The sequence below is a fragment of the Oncorhynchus keta genome, chromosome 7, assembly GCF_023373465.1.
Source record: "Oncorhynchus keta strain PuntledgeMale-10-30-2019 chromosome 7, Oket_V2, whole genome shotgun sequence".
Classification (NCBI taxonomy): domain Eukaryota; kingdom Metazoa; phylum Chordata; class Actinopteri; order Salmoniformes; family Salmonidae; genus Oncorhynchus; species Oncorhynchus keta.
Window position 1 is genome coordinate 43902701 of NC_068427.1, and position 16234 is coordinate 43918934.

The following is a 16234-nucleotide window of genomic DNA, read 5'->3' on the forward strand; positions in this document are numbered from 1 at the left end:
TCTATATCTTCCTTCTGCCGGATAAAAGGGAGTTTTAATCCACTCTTTCAAGTCTTTACTTCTGTTTAGTATTGCCATGAGGGACAGACAAACGGTTATCAAGCTTTCTAGACTTGTTTTTGTTCCTGTGGTTTAAAATCAAAACAAAGGATGACTTTTACAGATGCACATACAACTCTTCAGGCAACTACAACCCCCTGGACAAACATACTGCATGTTGCAACTCTTCAGGCAACTACAACCCCCTGGACAGGCCTAAACACATGTTCCTCTATCACACCATTCCAGGTTGTGGAATAATAATGTTATTCATGTCCACACACGATTCAGATATGGTGCAGTTGGCTCCCTGTCCATTTCCCCCCCACAGATGCAGTGTCATTGAAAAGTCACACTCTGGAGGAGGAAAGATTGATTTACTTATCAAGTCCCATTATTGCCTCATCAAAATGGATGCCATGTCTCACCCTGGAGGTGTGAACTTTTCATTACTCACACTCTCAGAAACAGATGGGTGAAAGAGTTTAGCCCGACTACTCCTTTTATTTTTCCCGGTACAGTCATTCTGAGCCTACCTGATGCTCATGTAGTAGTTATGTAGGCTAGGCCCAACCATAGGCCAACAACACTTCTGTTTCTGGTCATTGAGGTGTTGCAAGGGATGCCGCAGCAATTCCAGTGACCTTTCTATTAGGTGCTGTCACTTGTAACCAAGCAGACATAAACCTTGCACTATTGTTGTGTGTGTGAGAGGTGTAGGAGCCATTAGATTCAGAGTAGTGGACATAACTGTGCTGACAAGCCAGCTTGGGGCTCTTATGGTGCATATCACTCCACACCCATCCCACTGGGCACAAAATTGTTGAATCAATGTCATTGTTTCCATGTCATTTCAACCAAAAAAAATCTGTGATTATGTTGAATCAACGTGGAAAACTGATTCGATTTGAAAAAAGTAATTAATGTATTGTTTTTAAATAATTCACCCAAACTTGAACCTAAATCCAATGACATGGTGAGATTTTTTGTTGATTTCACAACTCAACCAAATGTAAATCAAAACTAGATGTTGAACTGACCTCTGTGTCCAGTGGATAATCTATCTTCATCTCCTTGCTTTTGTCACTTAATGGCAGGTGATCCTTGATTCCTCATAGTGGAAAGATATGAGGAATCATAGTAGAGTGTTCATCAGTACACAATTATTACTGTCGCTGCATATCTTCTCCCCAAAGAAATGTATTTTAGACACTTTAATGCCTCATAAGTTGTCATCTCAATGATAGTTTTCGAGAGCATAGTGCCGTAGTCGATTCTCAGATGTACTTTGCTTGGAGGGAATGTGTGTACTTTGTGTCTCATAAAAGTATTGACATTCAAAGAAAGGGATAGAATGTTAAACTTGCTTTGGCCAAGAAAATTGCCACAATAATTTCACAATAATAGCCTTGTTAATAAAATTAAAATCTTTAACTTGGAGAGCGCATCATATGTTTCTAACTCTTATTAAACAAATAGATCAGGGTAATGATTGGTATTTTTGGTCAGCCATTACATACAAAGAGGCTGAAAATGAAATTGTTCTAACAAAACAAACTACATTTCTGCAACAAAAGTTCCATCGTAATTTTTTGACGGCTATCAAATCTGTAAAATTTGCTGTACCAGGCAGTGATACAGCCTGACAGGATGCTCTCAATTGTGCATCTGTAAAAGTTTTTGAGGGTTTTAGGTGCCAAGCCAAATTTCTTCAGTCTCCTGAGGTTGAAGAGGCGCTGTTGCATCTTCTTCACCACACTGTCTGTGTGGGTGGACCATTTCAGTTTGTCAGTGATGTGTATGCTGAGGACCCGCATCCGAGAAAGCTTTCCACTTTCTCCACTGCGGACCCGTCGATGTGGATAGGGTGATGCTCCCTCTGCTGTTTCCTGATGTCCACGATCAGCTTCTTTGTTTTATTGACATTAGGTGAGTGTTTTTTTTCCTGACACCACACTCCCAGCCCTTAACTCCTCCCTGTAGGCTGTCTCATCATTGTTGGTAATCAGGCCTACAACTGTTGTTTCATCTGCAAACTTGATTATTGAGTTGGAGGCATGCGTGGCCACACAGTCATGGGTGAACAGTGAGTACAGGAGGGGGCTGAGAACGCATCCTTGTGGGACCTCAGTGTTGAGGATCAGTGAAGTGGAGGTGTTGTTTCCTACCTTCACCACCTGGGGGTAGCCCATCAGGAAGTCCAGGACCCAGTTGCACAAGGTGGGGTTTAGACCCAGGACCTCGAGCTTGATGATGAGCTTGGAGGGTACTATGGTGTTGAATGCTGAGCTACAGTGCCTTGCGAAAGTATTCATCCCCCTTGAACTTTGCGACCTTTTGCCACATTTCAGGCTTCAAACATAAAGATATAAAACTGTATTTCTTTGTGAAGAATCAACAACAAGTGGGACACTTGTTAAAAAAGTTTGAAATATCCAATAATTGTCGTTCCACTTCATGATTGTGTCCCACTTGTTGTTGATTCTTCACAACAAATACAGTTTTATATCTTTATGTTTGAAGCCTGAAATGTGGCAAAAGGTTGCAAAGTTCAAGGGGGCCGAATACTTTCGCAAGGCACTGTATAGTCAATGAACAGCATTCTTACATAGGTATTCCTCTTGTCCAGATGGGATAGGGCAGTGTGCAGTGTCTGTGTATCTATTGGGGCGGTAAGCAAATGTAATTGTGTCTATGGTGTCAGGTAAGGTAGAGGTGATATGGTCCTTGACTAGTTTCTCAAAGCACTTCATGATGACAGAAGTGAGTGCTCCGTGGCAATAGTCATTTAGTTCAATTACCTTTGCTTTTTGGGTAAAGGAACAATGGTGGACATCTTGAAGCATGTTAGGACAGCGGTCTGGGATAGGGAGCGATGGAATATGTTGTTAAACACTCCAGGCAACTGGTCTGCTCTGAGGACTCAGTTAGGGATGCCGTCTGGGCCGACAGCCTTGCTATAGGGTCAACACGCTTAAATGTCTTACTCATGTCAGCCACAGAGAAGGAGGCACTGTGTTAATCTATTTGACATTGAGATTAGAAATGATTCACTTTGTTTCTAAATGCTAACCTTGTAGCATAGGTCACAGGCTAATTCTGCCTACTGGGCATGTTTGAAAGGGTTAATGCGACATCAATTATATTATGTACTATAAAGTTCTAAAAGTGCTGATAACCGTAACACTTAACATTTATTTTTCATTGAACCTTTATTCCACCAGTAAATCTCATGAGGTTTGTTCTTCCGTTCTCCGAGAGACTTTGTCCTTAATAAAGAAGAGGTGAATGTCACTCTCATTCAAACCATGGTGCTGTAAAGGTTTCCGAGGTTCAACCCGCTCTTTATTCTCCATGAAAGGTGTCACTGATTCTTTTGATCTCGGGCACACGGCACTTTTCAGAAACTTTTATTCCCTCCTGTGAATCAGACAGGGCACATTTTTTTTTGAGAATGGTATTCATTGACATGCTGCTGGTAATTGTCACCAGGTATCCAGGATCAAAGACACTGAGAGGCCAGAACAGCTGCAACATTGTCGTTGTTGCATACAAATGTGAAGGAAATAAAGATGTAAACAGGTTGTGCTTAGTTAAAACCTACGCTTCTTAAAAGTAATCTTTTATCTCACAGTTTAGGTCACACATTTGTTTTGAACCTTGATTAACAGGTAACATATTATGTAATAGGAGATCTGTTAAGCATTCATTTAGGCCTTATGAAAGGCTTCATTAACCATTCATAAGTTATACTTGGTTTAAAGTGCGACGATAAACAGACTAACAAACCTATTAGTGCCGAGTGCTGCTCGCAGGCTCTCATTACCCCTGATTGAACACATGACCATATACATCAGAACACAAGCTCCCTCTACTTCTGTTCATCCCTTATTTCCAGCTCTCTAGTCTTCCAGTACATGCAGGCTTGAGCAGCCCACGGGCCATTCAATAGGTAGTCTATTACCATGTGGAAATTGGTTAGCTTAAGAGCGTGGTCTAATGGTCAAAGTAGAATGTCTATGACCCCAATATGATTCACTATCTGACTTCATTATTATGTGAATGTTATAGGCCCATAATAGTATCTATTGGGTATAGCCAAGGTTGCAAGTCTTGCGTCTCCACTATGATATACAAAGCCTACAGTTGAAGTAGGAAGTTTACATAAACCTTAGCCAAATACATTTAAACTCCGTTTTTCACAATTCCTGACATTTAATCCAAGTAAAAAAAATCCCTGTTTTAGGTCAGTTAGGATCACCACTTTATTTTAAGAATGTGAACAATCAGAATAATAGTAGAGGGAATTGTTAATTTCATCACATTCCCAGTGGGTCAGAAGTTTACATACGCTCAATTAGTATTTGGTAGCATTCCCATTAACTTGGGTCAAACACACTCCTGACAGAACTGGTGTAACTGAGTCTGGTTTGTAGACCTCCTTGCTCGCACACGCTTCTTCAGTTCTGCCCACAAATGTATGATAGGATTGAGGTAAGGGCTTTGTGATAGCCAAGCGAATACCTTGACTTTGTTGTCCAAAAGCGATTTTGCCACAACTTTGAAAGTACGCTTGGGGTCATTGTCCATTTGGAAGACCCATTTGCGACCAAGCTTTAACTTCCTGACAGATGTCCTGAGATGTTGCTTGTATCCACATAATTTTCTTTCCTCGTGATGCCATCTATTTTGTGAAGTGTACCAGTCCCTCCTGCAGCAAAGCACCCCCACAACATGATGCTGCCACCCCCATGCTTCATGGTTGGGATGGTGTTCTTCGGCTTGCAAGCCTCCCCCTTTTTCCTCCAAACATAACGATGGTCATTATGGCCAAGCAGTTATATTTTTGTTTCATCAGACCAGAGGACATTTCTCCAAAAATGATGTATGATCTTTCTCCCCCTGTAATAAATGGATTGATCACATCACCCAGATGAATAACAGAACACACACAGGCTTTTTGATTGTAGCTCGCTTGCTCTGGCGAATGTTAGCTATTAGCTGTGTACAAAGCCAGGGGATTGTTTAAAAGAGAAACTCACATCTACAACAATGAGAGTTAGTTAGTACTCCCTTATTTCTGCTGATCATCACCTGTTATAAAATGACAACATTTGTAACATTCTGGGTGTCGTGAGTGGGAAGTCAGGCGCAGGAAACAGATAGTTCAATATAGTGCTCTTTTAATGCACACACGGTGAACAACGGCCACCCCACAAAACACTGGGTGCTCAAAACAAAACTGTCCAGCGAACTCCACGAACATAAACCAACAGGTTCGTCTACACCAAACACAAATATTACAATAATTAATCCCACACAAAGAAACGGGCGGGCCGGCTGACTAATAAAGCCCAACTAATTACAACAAACTCAAAACAGGTTTAACCAATAAACACATAAGGAGGAGGAGGAAAGAATCAGTGGCAGCTAGTAGGCCGGCGACTACGACCGCCAAGCGCCACCCGAAGGGGAGCCACCGGCAGTGTGCCGACACCGGCCTTGAGGTCGACCCGGAGGACGTGGCACAGGGCGATCCGGATGCAGGCGATGGAAATCCCTCAACATTGACAGATCCAAAATGTCCCCCATCGGTACCCAGCACCTCTCCTCCCAGTCCACGACGTACTGCAGGCCCCTCACCCGGCGTCTCGAGTCCAGAATGGCCCGTATCGTGTATGCCGGGGACCCTTCGATGTCCAGAGGGGAAGGAGGGACCTCCGGCACCTTACTTTCCTGCAGGGGACCAGCTACCACACAGAAATGCCAACGATGGCGGTGTTGCGGCCTATTTTCAGAACCACATTCCTGTAAAGCTTAGAGATTGCCACGCCCTGACCTTAGAGCTTTTTATGTCTCTATTTTGGTTTGGTCATGGTGTGATTTGGGGTGGGCATTCTATGTTCCTTGTTCTATGTTTTTGTATTTCTTTGTTTTGGCCGGGTATGGTTCTCAATCAGGGACAGCTGACTATCATTGTCTCTGATTGGGAACCATACTTAGGTATCTTTTCCCCACATGGTTTTTGTGGGTAGTTAATTTCTGTTTAGTGTTTTCACTTTACAGGACTGTTATTCTCTAGTTTATTTTTGTTGTAGTGTTCAGTAGTGTTCAGCATGAAGACTTACCACGCTGCACTTTGGTCCAAAATTACTCTTCTTCCGACGACGAATACCATTACAGAGATGATCTAATGTTAAATACTGTTGAAATAATATGGCTACAGGTTCATCTGCCTCACCTAAAGCCCATTCCTATGGGAAGCTGCTATAGACCACCAAGTGCTAACAGTCAGTATCTGGATAATATGTGGGGAATACTAATACAGTATCCAAATCCATCGGATGTAGTGATCACGATATAGTATCCATATCTAGGAAAATCAATGTTCCAAAGTCTGGGCCTAATATAGTGTACAAGAGGTACAAGAAGTGTTGTGGTGATTCATATATTGATGATGTAAAGGACATTTGCTGTGGGCCCAGATGAGTACAAGACTGTATCATCTGCATATGAATGGATGAGAGAGCTTCCTACTGCCTGAGCAAGTAACTCCCCCGAATTATATATATTTGTAACCTTACTAGTTTTCAAATTATGTTAACAGGAAATGTTAAATCTTAATAAGTTATTCCATGTCTTGTTCCAGACATGGGCTTCATCTATCCCTCTTTTTAACAGACATGTGCTTCATCCGTTCCTCTTGTTCCAGACATGGGCTTCATCCGTTCCTCTTGTTCCAGACATGGGCTTCATCCGTTACTCTTGTTCCAGATATGGGCTTCAACCTCTCCTCTTGTTCCAGATATGGACTTCATCCGTTCCTCTTGTTCCAGACATGGGCTTCAACCTCTCCTCTTGTTCCAGACATGGGCTTCATCCGTTCCTCTTGCTCCAAACATGGGCTTCATCCGTTCCTCTTGCTCCAGATATGGGCTTCATCCGTTACTCTTGTTCCAGATATGGGATTCATCCGTTCCTCTTGTTCCAGACATGGGCTTCAACCTCTCCTCTTGTTCCAGACATGGGCTTCAACCTCTCCTCTTGTTCCAGACATGGGCTTCATCCGTTCCTCTTGCTCCAGACACGGGCTTCATCCGTTACTCTTGTTCCAGATATGGGCTTCATCCGTTCCTCTTGTTCCAGACATGGGCTTCATCCGTTCCTCTTGTTCCAGACATGGGCTTCATCCGTTCCTCTTGTTCCAGACATGGGCTTCATCTGTTTCACTTGTTCCAGACATGGGCTTCATCCGTTACTCTTGTTCCAGATATGGGCTTCATCCGTTCCTCTTGTTCCAGACATGGGCTTCATCTGTTTCACTTGTTCCAGACATGGGCTTCATCTGCTCCTCTTGCTCCAGACATGGGCTTCATCCGTTCCTCTTGTTCCAGACATGGGCTTCAACCTCTCCTCTTGTTCCAGACATGGGCTTCATCCGTTCCTCTTGCTCCAGACATGGGCTTCATCCGTTACTCTTGTTCCAGATATGGGCTTCAACCTCTCCTCTTGTTCCAGATATGGGCTTCATCCGTTCCTCTTGTTCCAGACATGGGCTTCAACCTCTCCTCTTGTTCCAGACATGGGCTTCATCCGTTCCTCTTGCTCCAGACATGGGCTTCATCTGTTACTCTTGTTCCAGACATGGGCTTCATCCGTTCCTCTTGTTCCAGACATGGGCTTCATCCGTTCCTCTTGTTCCAGACATGGGCTTCATCAGGTTCTTCTTGTAATCCTAAGAAAGATGTAGTAGTAGTGCATATATTTGGTTACTGAATCAATGTGTTTAATTTATTGTCTCCATTGTTGTATCAATATTGTGTCAAAGGCAGTTCTGAGAAGAGCCAGAGCTTAATTCTGTGCACATCAATATGGGAAACATACCAGCATCCTTTCAAGTAAATCAAACAGAAAATATTGATTTACAGTATGTAAACAAAGTATACAAAGATCTCATAAGATCACAGCGTCTGTGATTATTAGCTCGTATTTCTCCCATATCAGAGAATATACAGTATATACAAGTCTGCCTTTGTCATATTCGTATCTTCAGGATGGACAATGTATTGTATTGTGATGAATGATGGAAATCATATTTTGTCAAAGTTTTCCATCCCAGATGCTATTCTGTGTTTTCTTCCTCATTGAACAGAGTAAATAATAGATTGTCTGTGATGTTTACCAATGTGTATGTGTAGAGGAGCATCCAGTGCAGTGGGATAACAAAGTGATTAGCGTAGGCCCCCTTGGAGAGCTTAGCTGTCTTAGCCTCCCCTGTAAGCCCAGCAACCATGGCTCTCAGGTGCTCTTTGTGCTTGACATGTAGCTAAGTCATCTTTTTGCAAGGGTGTCTAAAGTGTTTTACATGGATGATGGCCCATGTTGACTCCAATACTTCCCACAGTTGTGTCAAGTTGTCTGGAATTCCTTTGGGTGGTGGACCATTCTTAATACACACAGGAAACTGTTAAGTGTGAAAAACCCAGAAGTGTAGTTCTTGATACACTCAAACTGGTACGCCTGACACCTACAACCATACCCCGTTCAACAAAGGCACTTAAATATTTCATCTTGCCCATTCACTCTCTGGATGGCACACATACACAATCCATCTCAATTCTCTCAAGGCTTAAACATCCTTCTTTAACATGTCTCTCCACTTCATCTACACTGATTGAAGTGGATTTAACAAGTGACATCAACAAGGGATCATAGCTTTCACCTCGATTCACCTGTTCAGTCTATGTCATGTGAACCAGAGTATCTGGAACCCTGAAGGGAGGAGAAGACCTCCTATTGGACTACAGGACAACAGGTGTTCTTCATGTTTTGTATACTCAGTGTATAGTCTAAGAATTTTGTTATCTTGAATTCTCATATACTGAGAATATATCTTAGCAGTAGCAGCATAGCATAGAGCAGCGGCGTGAATCGGTGTACCCAGGGGCTTGTGTGTGTTCAGCTGATGTATGTGACATTAGGGACCTCGTCATGAGAGAGGAAGAGTAACGAGTCCTAATGAACAGGGAGGGAGACCGTCGGTTCAGGATGGATACAGAAATAGAATGAATGAAGTCACTGTGGGGTTGAGCTGTTTATGTAGACAGTGACTAACATGAAGCTCTGTCGTCCAATGGGAGGTCTTCCGGCTCCCTTCAGGGTTCAAGATACTCTGGTTCACATCTGCACAGTAATTGGATGGATGCGCTGTCGCCATTTTTTCCGATCTGGAATAACAATGGCTGTTCTGAGACAGGGTTTGGTTTCCATTGTGCTTTAAAATAGATCACTCATATGGGAGAACAATCTTCCTGACATGATGCAAGATGACTGCTGGGGCTTTTGAAAAGCATGCTGCAAAGCTTGAGGTCACTGTCCCTGCTAAATCACTTGTTATACATGTGTTTCCAAGGATACACCATGCACTCATCAATTTAGGCCCAAACACACAAAAAAAATGGGTCTTAGGTTTGCTGTATATGACTCATTTGAGAGAAAGAGATGTCATTTATCATGGCGATTTATATGACCTCCTAAGGTCTCTTCATGTGTTTGAACTGTTAATATATTATATAGAAGAAATACAGTACTTCTTCCATCTCTACTCACTTTCTCTCACTGAATAGAGTTGAACAATGATTCTTGCAGTCTTCAGATGCTGACTCTAGGTCTTACCCAGTTCAACACGTATATTTGGGCTTGACAGGGTTGAATCAATATAAGTCATTTTGAAAAGATTGAGAAATGTTAGAGGGAGAAAATTACAGATCAGTGTGGCACACCCATCCTATTGATGTAAGAATTTAATGACAACTGCAGATAACACTGATAAATTGTTTTCATTTGATTATTACCTGCATTTTAAATCATCTTCTTTCTAGTGAGGCATTAGCGTATATACTGTTGATGAGAAGATAATGAAAGGCTATTGGCCATGAGGGGGACTTTTAATATCAATAAATTAGATAGCAAAAAAATTATTGTTTTGCAGTTTTATATTAGTCAGGGAAAAGCCTTCAAAATGATACATTCATAAATAAACCCTGCTATATAAATCCTAATAAAAGGGGGAAGAAAATCCAATACTATGAAAGCTGACACCTGCTGTGGAAAACAGAAATGGGAAAACAATTGTTAAATTGCACCATGTAGGGTACAGTATATGTTTCCAGGGCATTCTAATTCAAACAGAATACTAATGACTTCATGCAAATGAAACATTTAAATAGCTTTGGCCATGTTATTCATATTGTTTTGTCAAAGTGTTTTAATGAAGTAAACAACAGTGTACAACAGAAGCCACAGTACATCACAATGTGCAGGACAGAATCTGTGTGATTATCAATTCACTGTATGGGGACTTAAGGTCTTCAAATTGCCAGGGACCTCACCATACAATATTATCACGATACTTATTTTATTGCGATTTGATGTTCCAAACATATTGCTCACTCTGTGTCTTCTGCAGAGAGAGAAGAGAGAGTGTGAGAAAATTAGTTTTGGTCAATCAAGGAAATAAATGTGCTGAAAATATGTTGGCTCACTATTTAAAGTAACATTCCATCCCAAAACAACAAAACGCAGCATCATATGATTCAAAATGCATCATACTGGCTGTATTTCTGTATTTTGAAAGTTATATATATATTAAAAACTTGATAGCTGACATGCAAAACATTTTGGGACGATATCAATAAAGGATTAATGAAACTAATATAAGCTAAACTAATATAAACTAATTATAAGGTCATTTGGGTTATTATCAACAGTAAAATACTCTGACACTTTTTACTGCAACATCCTGCAAATGATCGAATGCTACCTTAATTCCATCCCACAGAATACATTATCGTACCGTATCTTTGGAGTTCCAAAACACTTTTGATCACTAGTGGGATCATGATATTGTTGTTTCTGAGTCATTAACATATTTGGAGGCATGCCTTGTAAGAGGCTATATTTGTTGCACCCATGAGTGAGAAGGTTGTACCAATTGAACTCCTATGTGGTTATAGTGCCCAATAATTTAAAATGTATAACGGATGGTTTGGAGTGGCAGCAAGTCTTAAACCTGAAATGGTTCAACATTTTGCCATTTCCTTTTGGTCTGTTTTGCCCTATTGTCACTGCCAGTTTGGAAGCCTTTGTTAAGGCCTCTAGACGTGCAAGTGATATAATACACCAAATATGAATTAATATGCTGTAATGTGTAAACACTTTACCCAGTAGGCCAAGCCCTTGCACCAAGCCCTTGTAATTACAGTAAAATACTGTAAAATAAGTACAATCCCCATTGTCGTGTCTCTGACTGATTCAATTATGTGACAGGCATTTTATCAAATTGATTACCTAACGTTTGATTGATTACGTGATTGAATTAAACCATGCAACAATTAACTCGTTAATAACCTGGTGCACCACAGGGTGTGTCTATAGAGCTGCAGCACAAGAATTCCATGTGAATCTGATAACTATAATGTGTAGACTTTCCAAGATACAATTTATGTAGTCCTATCATCAGATATAATGTCCCAGACACCAACTGATCTGACATCATATTCTTTATGTACCAATGGACACTTTCAACTGGTTGGATTACTGAAATATTGTACCTTTCCCAAAACTCTTAATGTTACCATACTCTCTCTACGTTAACAAAGGGCATTCCAAGAGTCCATTATGTCTAGTGGAGAGAAAAGGGGGAAAGGTATTTATGGGGGGGTCATAAACCTCAACCAACAGGGTAAATGTAGTGACACTGCATGAACGCTGAGAAACATGTTACATCTTATTAAACCTGTTCTCTCCCTTTTCTCTCCCCCTGCTCTCCCTCCGGTTTTCCTCCTCTGTTTGTCTGCAGAGGTTTGTGGGGAACGTGAACGCTGACGGTGTCGTCCACCACAAGTTGTCCCACTCTTTCAGAAGCCGCTTCCTGCGCTTTGTCCCCCTGGACTGGAACCCCAGTGGCTGGGTGGGACTCAGAGTGGAGGTCTACGGCTGTGCCTACAGTGAGTGATCAGACCACCAGCCCTTACATTCAGACCATATAGGCTGTGACTACATTAAAATGACCCCCAGCTCTTACAGAACACAAACACGTTCAGCTAATATCATCATATTCTGCCATCTGTGATTCCAACCCATGTGGTAATTTGGGGGACTCCTGGACTGCAAGGAAACATGTTCTAACAAGAGTGCGGTCAGACCTGTGCAGACTCTAACATCTATTACGGATGACATTGAGGCTTGTTTAAGCATGTCATCTATCATGGGGCTGATTGTATCCCCTTGTTGACAGTGGTTTCCATTAGAAAATACCATTATGTCATTGTAACCATTGTGTAACCATCCTGTAATCATTGTGTAACCATCCTGTAATCATTGTGTAACCATTCTGTAATCATTGTGTAACCATCCTGTAATCCTTGTGTAACCATCCTGTAATCATTGTGTAACCATCCTGTAATCCTTGTGTAACCATCCTGTAATCATTGTGTAACCATCCTGTTTTGCACACTATTTAAAGAGATACTGTATAGTGTCTGCAAGGTGAAGAGACATTTTTCCTTCAAACAAGATCAAAGCAAATGCTGACCGAAACACAATCCTACCAGCTAATAGAGGTAGACAGCGACAGCCAGGCAGGCGTGCCAGTTAAGAGCCGGTTCCTGCCTGGGTAATGCTAAATAAATAAAGGGGATTCACTGGGATGCCTTTCACACACATTCTGAAGTAGCACTAACTGGATCAGCCAGTGAAATACTGCACTATGACAGTTATAATTATTCCCGAGCGAGCACTTTCAAATAATGCCGAATGGTACCACAGCATGATCCCTGTATTCATGTTGGATGAATGTGTGCTCTGCTAATACATGCAGCTTCACCAGCACCTCATTTCACTTAAATTGTAAAAAATGTAACTCCAGGGTGCTCTAATAGCAAGCGAATGAAGAGCCATACGTTACCATTGAACATGTCATAGATGGCAAACTTGCAATTATGGGCCGTTCCACTGTTTAAGTACTGTACAAATATATATATCTACACACTACCGGTCAAACGTTTGGACACACCTACTCTTTCAAGGGTTTTTCTTTATTTTACTATTTTCTAAATTGTAGAATAATAGTGAAGACATCAATACTATGACATAACACATATGGAATCATGTAGTAATCAAAAAAGGGTTCAACAAATCTAAATATATTTTATATTTGAGATTCTTTAAATAGCCATTGTCTGCCTTGATGACAGCTTTGCACACTCTTGGCATTCTTTCACTCAGCTTCATGAGATAGTCACCTGGAATGCTGCCTTAATTTTGCAAACTGCCTTAATTTTGCAAACTGCCTTAATTTTGCAAACTGCCTTAATTTTGCTGGACCCCAGGAAGAGTAGATGCTGCAGCTAATCGGGATCCATAACAAATACAAATGCATTTAAATTAGCAAGTGATTTTTTTGTAGTTTTTTTAACCTTTCAATGAATAATAATCGACAGCAATGACTTTGTCAAAGCAACAAAATAACAAGGACAATGACGGTGAAAATGTTAATAAATGTTGGGATCTTCCTCAAAGTCACAGAGGAACATGTAAAAATGAAGAATTTCCACAATTTAGCAAGTCTTTATTCGTATAAAACATCTGGAGAAAAACGAATAATCAGAGTTATTTTCAATAATAATCACTTGATCTGTTGTCACTACTGAGCATTCCCCATCATTGACAGTGCCCTGTTGTAATTGATAGCATGGTTATGTACAGTTGAAGTCGGAAGTTGACATACACCTTAGCCAAATACATTTAAACTCAGTTTTTCACAATTCCTGACATGTAATCCTAGTAAAAATGCACTGACTTAGGTCAGTTAGGATCACCACTTTATTTTAAGAATGTGAAATGTCAGAATAATAGAAGAGAGGATTATCTATTTCAGCTTTGATTTCTTTCATCACATTCCCAGTGGGTCAGAAGTTTACATACACTAAATTAGTATTTGGTAGCATTGCCTTTAAATTGTTAAACTTGGGTCAAATGTTTCGGGTAGCCTTCCACAAGCTTCCCACAATACGTTGTGTGAATTTTGGCCCATTCCACCTGACAGAGCTGGTGTAACTGAGTTAGGTTTGTAGGCCTCCTTGCTCGCAAACGCTTTTTCAGTTCTGCCCACACTATGGGATTGAGGTCAGGGCTTTGTGATGGCCACTCCAATACCTTGACTTTGTTGTCCTGAAGCCATTTTGCCACAATTTTGGAAGTATGCTTGGGGTCATTGTCTATGTGGAGGACCCATTTGCGACCGAGCTTTAACTTCCTGACTGAAAAAAAGTACGATCTTTGTCCCCATCTGCAGTTGCAAACCGTAGTCTGGCTTTTTTATGGAGGTTTTGGAGCAGTGGCTTCTTCCTTGCCGAGTGTCCTTTCAGGTTATGTCGATATAGAACTCGTTTTACTGTGGATATAGAAACTTTTGTACCTGTTTCCTCCAGCATCTTCACGAGGTCCTTTGCTGTTATTCTGGGATATATTTGCACTTTTTGATTTTCCCATGATGTCAAGCAAAGAGGCACTGAGTTTGAATGTAGGCCTTGAAATACATCCAGAGGTACACCTCCAATTGACTCAAATGATGTCAATTACCCTATCAGAAAATTCTAAATCCATGACATCATTTTCTGGAATTTTTAAGCTGTTTAAAGGCACAGTCAACTGAGTGTATGTAAACTTCTGACCCACTGGAATTGTGATACAGTGAATTATAAGTGAAATAATCTATCTGTAAACAATTGTTGGAAAAATGACACAAAGTGCACAAAGTAGATGTCCAAACCGACTTGCCAAAACTATAGTTTGTTAACAAGACATTTGTGGAGTGTTTGAAAAACGGGTTTTATTTAAGGTTCCGACTTCAACTGTACATCAGGGGATCGGTTTACAAATTACTCCATGATTGACATTTTAAACTAACATTTATTCTTCCAAGAGCACCGAATCCTAGTGTCTCCCATCGTCTAATTAACGTCACTTTGAATGGCCCAAAACATTTAAACAAAAGGCATAACACTTCACAAGCATTCTCTACTTTATGTATGTTACATGATGCACTGTTTGATAGGAGTACACCTCTGTGTTGCTCCTCTTTGAACTCTCCACCATCCGCCTATCCGCCATTCCACGAACTGGATAACATTTGCCCTGTAACGATACATCCATAGCATCATATCAAAATTCAATGTTCTTTATGAACTCATGAAACAATCCAACCATGACAATTTAATTCACACAGTAACATTCATTGCGTCGTTTCAAGTTTCATCAGTCTTCACACCTCTCCTGGATTCAGTGACCCTAGGACTTCTGTGGGAATGTCTCTTCATCGAGATTACCACAGATAAGGTGTGTTTGACCCCTATGATACCCCATGGACGGTCTGCCATTCAAACAATGCCATAAATCATGATTGAATCATCACGTTGGGCCTCTGTGCCAGCAAGTAATTAGAGGCATCTTCATCACTGGCCTTCATCATCGTTGACATTTGTTCACTCTCTATTTTCCACTACATTCATGTCAGTGTCAATAAAAATAATTTCTGAATTTAGTTGCGAGTAGAATAATGTTACAATGCAAATGTTATGTGTAAAAAAAAAATGTAATGTCATTTTGCACCAAAACCTCCCTTGCACTAAACTGCTTTGTAATAACTTTTGCATAGTTGTTTCGGTGGGCTGGCCCTCATCATCACTGCAGCCCAATATAGATGGCGGAGTATGGGTCACTGCAGCCCAATATAGATGGCGGAGTATGGGTCACTGCAGCCCAATATAGATGGTGGAGTATGGGTCACTGCAGCCCAATATAGATGGCGGCGTATGGGTCACTGCAGCCCAATATAGATGGAGGAGTATGGGCGAGTAGTTGTGTCGAAAGGAGTGGATGTATGAAAAGCGAATCAGCTAATTGGGGAGATTTGTTGCCTCTCAAGACGGTTTGGCATGGCTGATTGGGTTGCACGACGAGTCGATAGGTCAGTGTTGTATCGACGTGGCTGCCAACCTGAGGGTTCTTCATATTTTTGTATCACGGCCGTGTCGTGATACATACATACATACATACATACATACATACATACATACATACATACATACATACATACATACATACATACATACATACATACATACATACATGC

At 41.1% G+C, this 16234-nt stretch overlaps 1 protein-coding gene across 1 annotated transcript in view; it reads left to right on the top strand.

Moving 5' to 3' along the window:
* LOC118386437 (contactin-associated protein-like 5) overlaps positions 1-16234 on the top strand; it is a 117734-nt gene that overhangs the window by 55005 nt on the left and 46495 nt on the right. The window contains exon 4 of the mRNA XM_052522951.1: positions 11900-12047. Within this exon, the coding sequence (XP_052378911.1) occupies positions 11900-12047 (148 nt within the window). The remainder of the gene's footprint in view (positions 1-11899; positions 12048-16234) is intronic.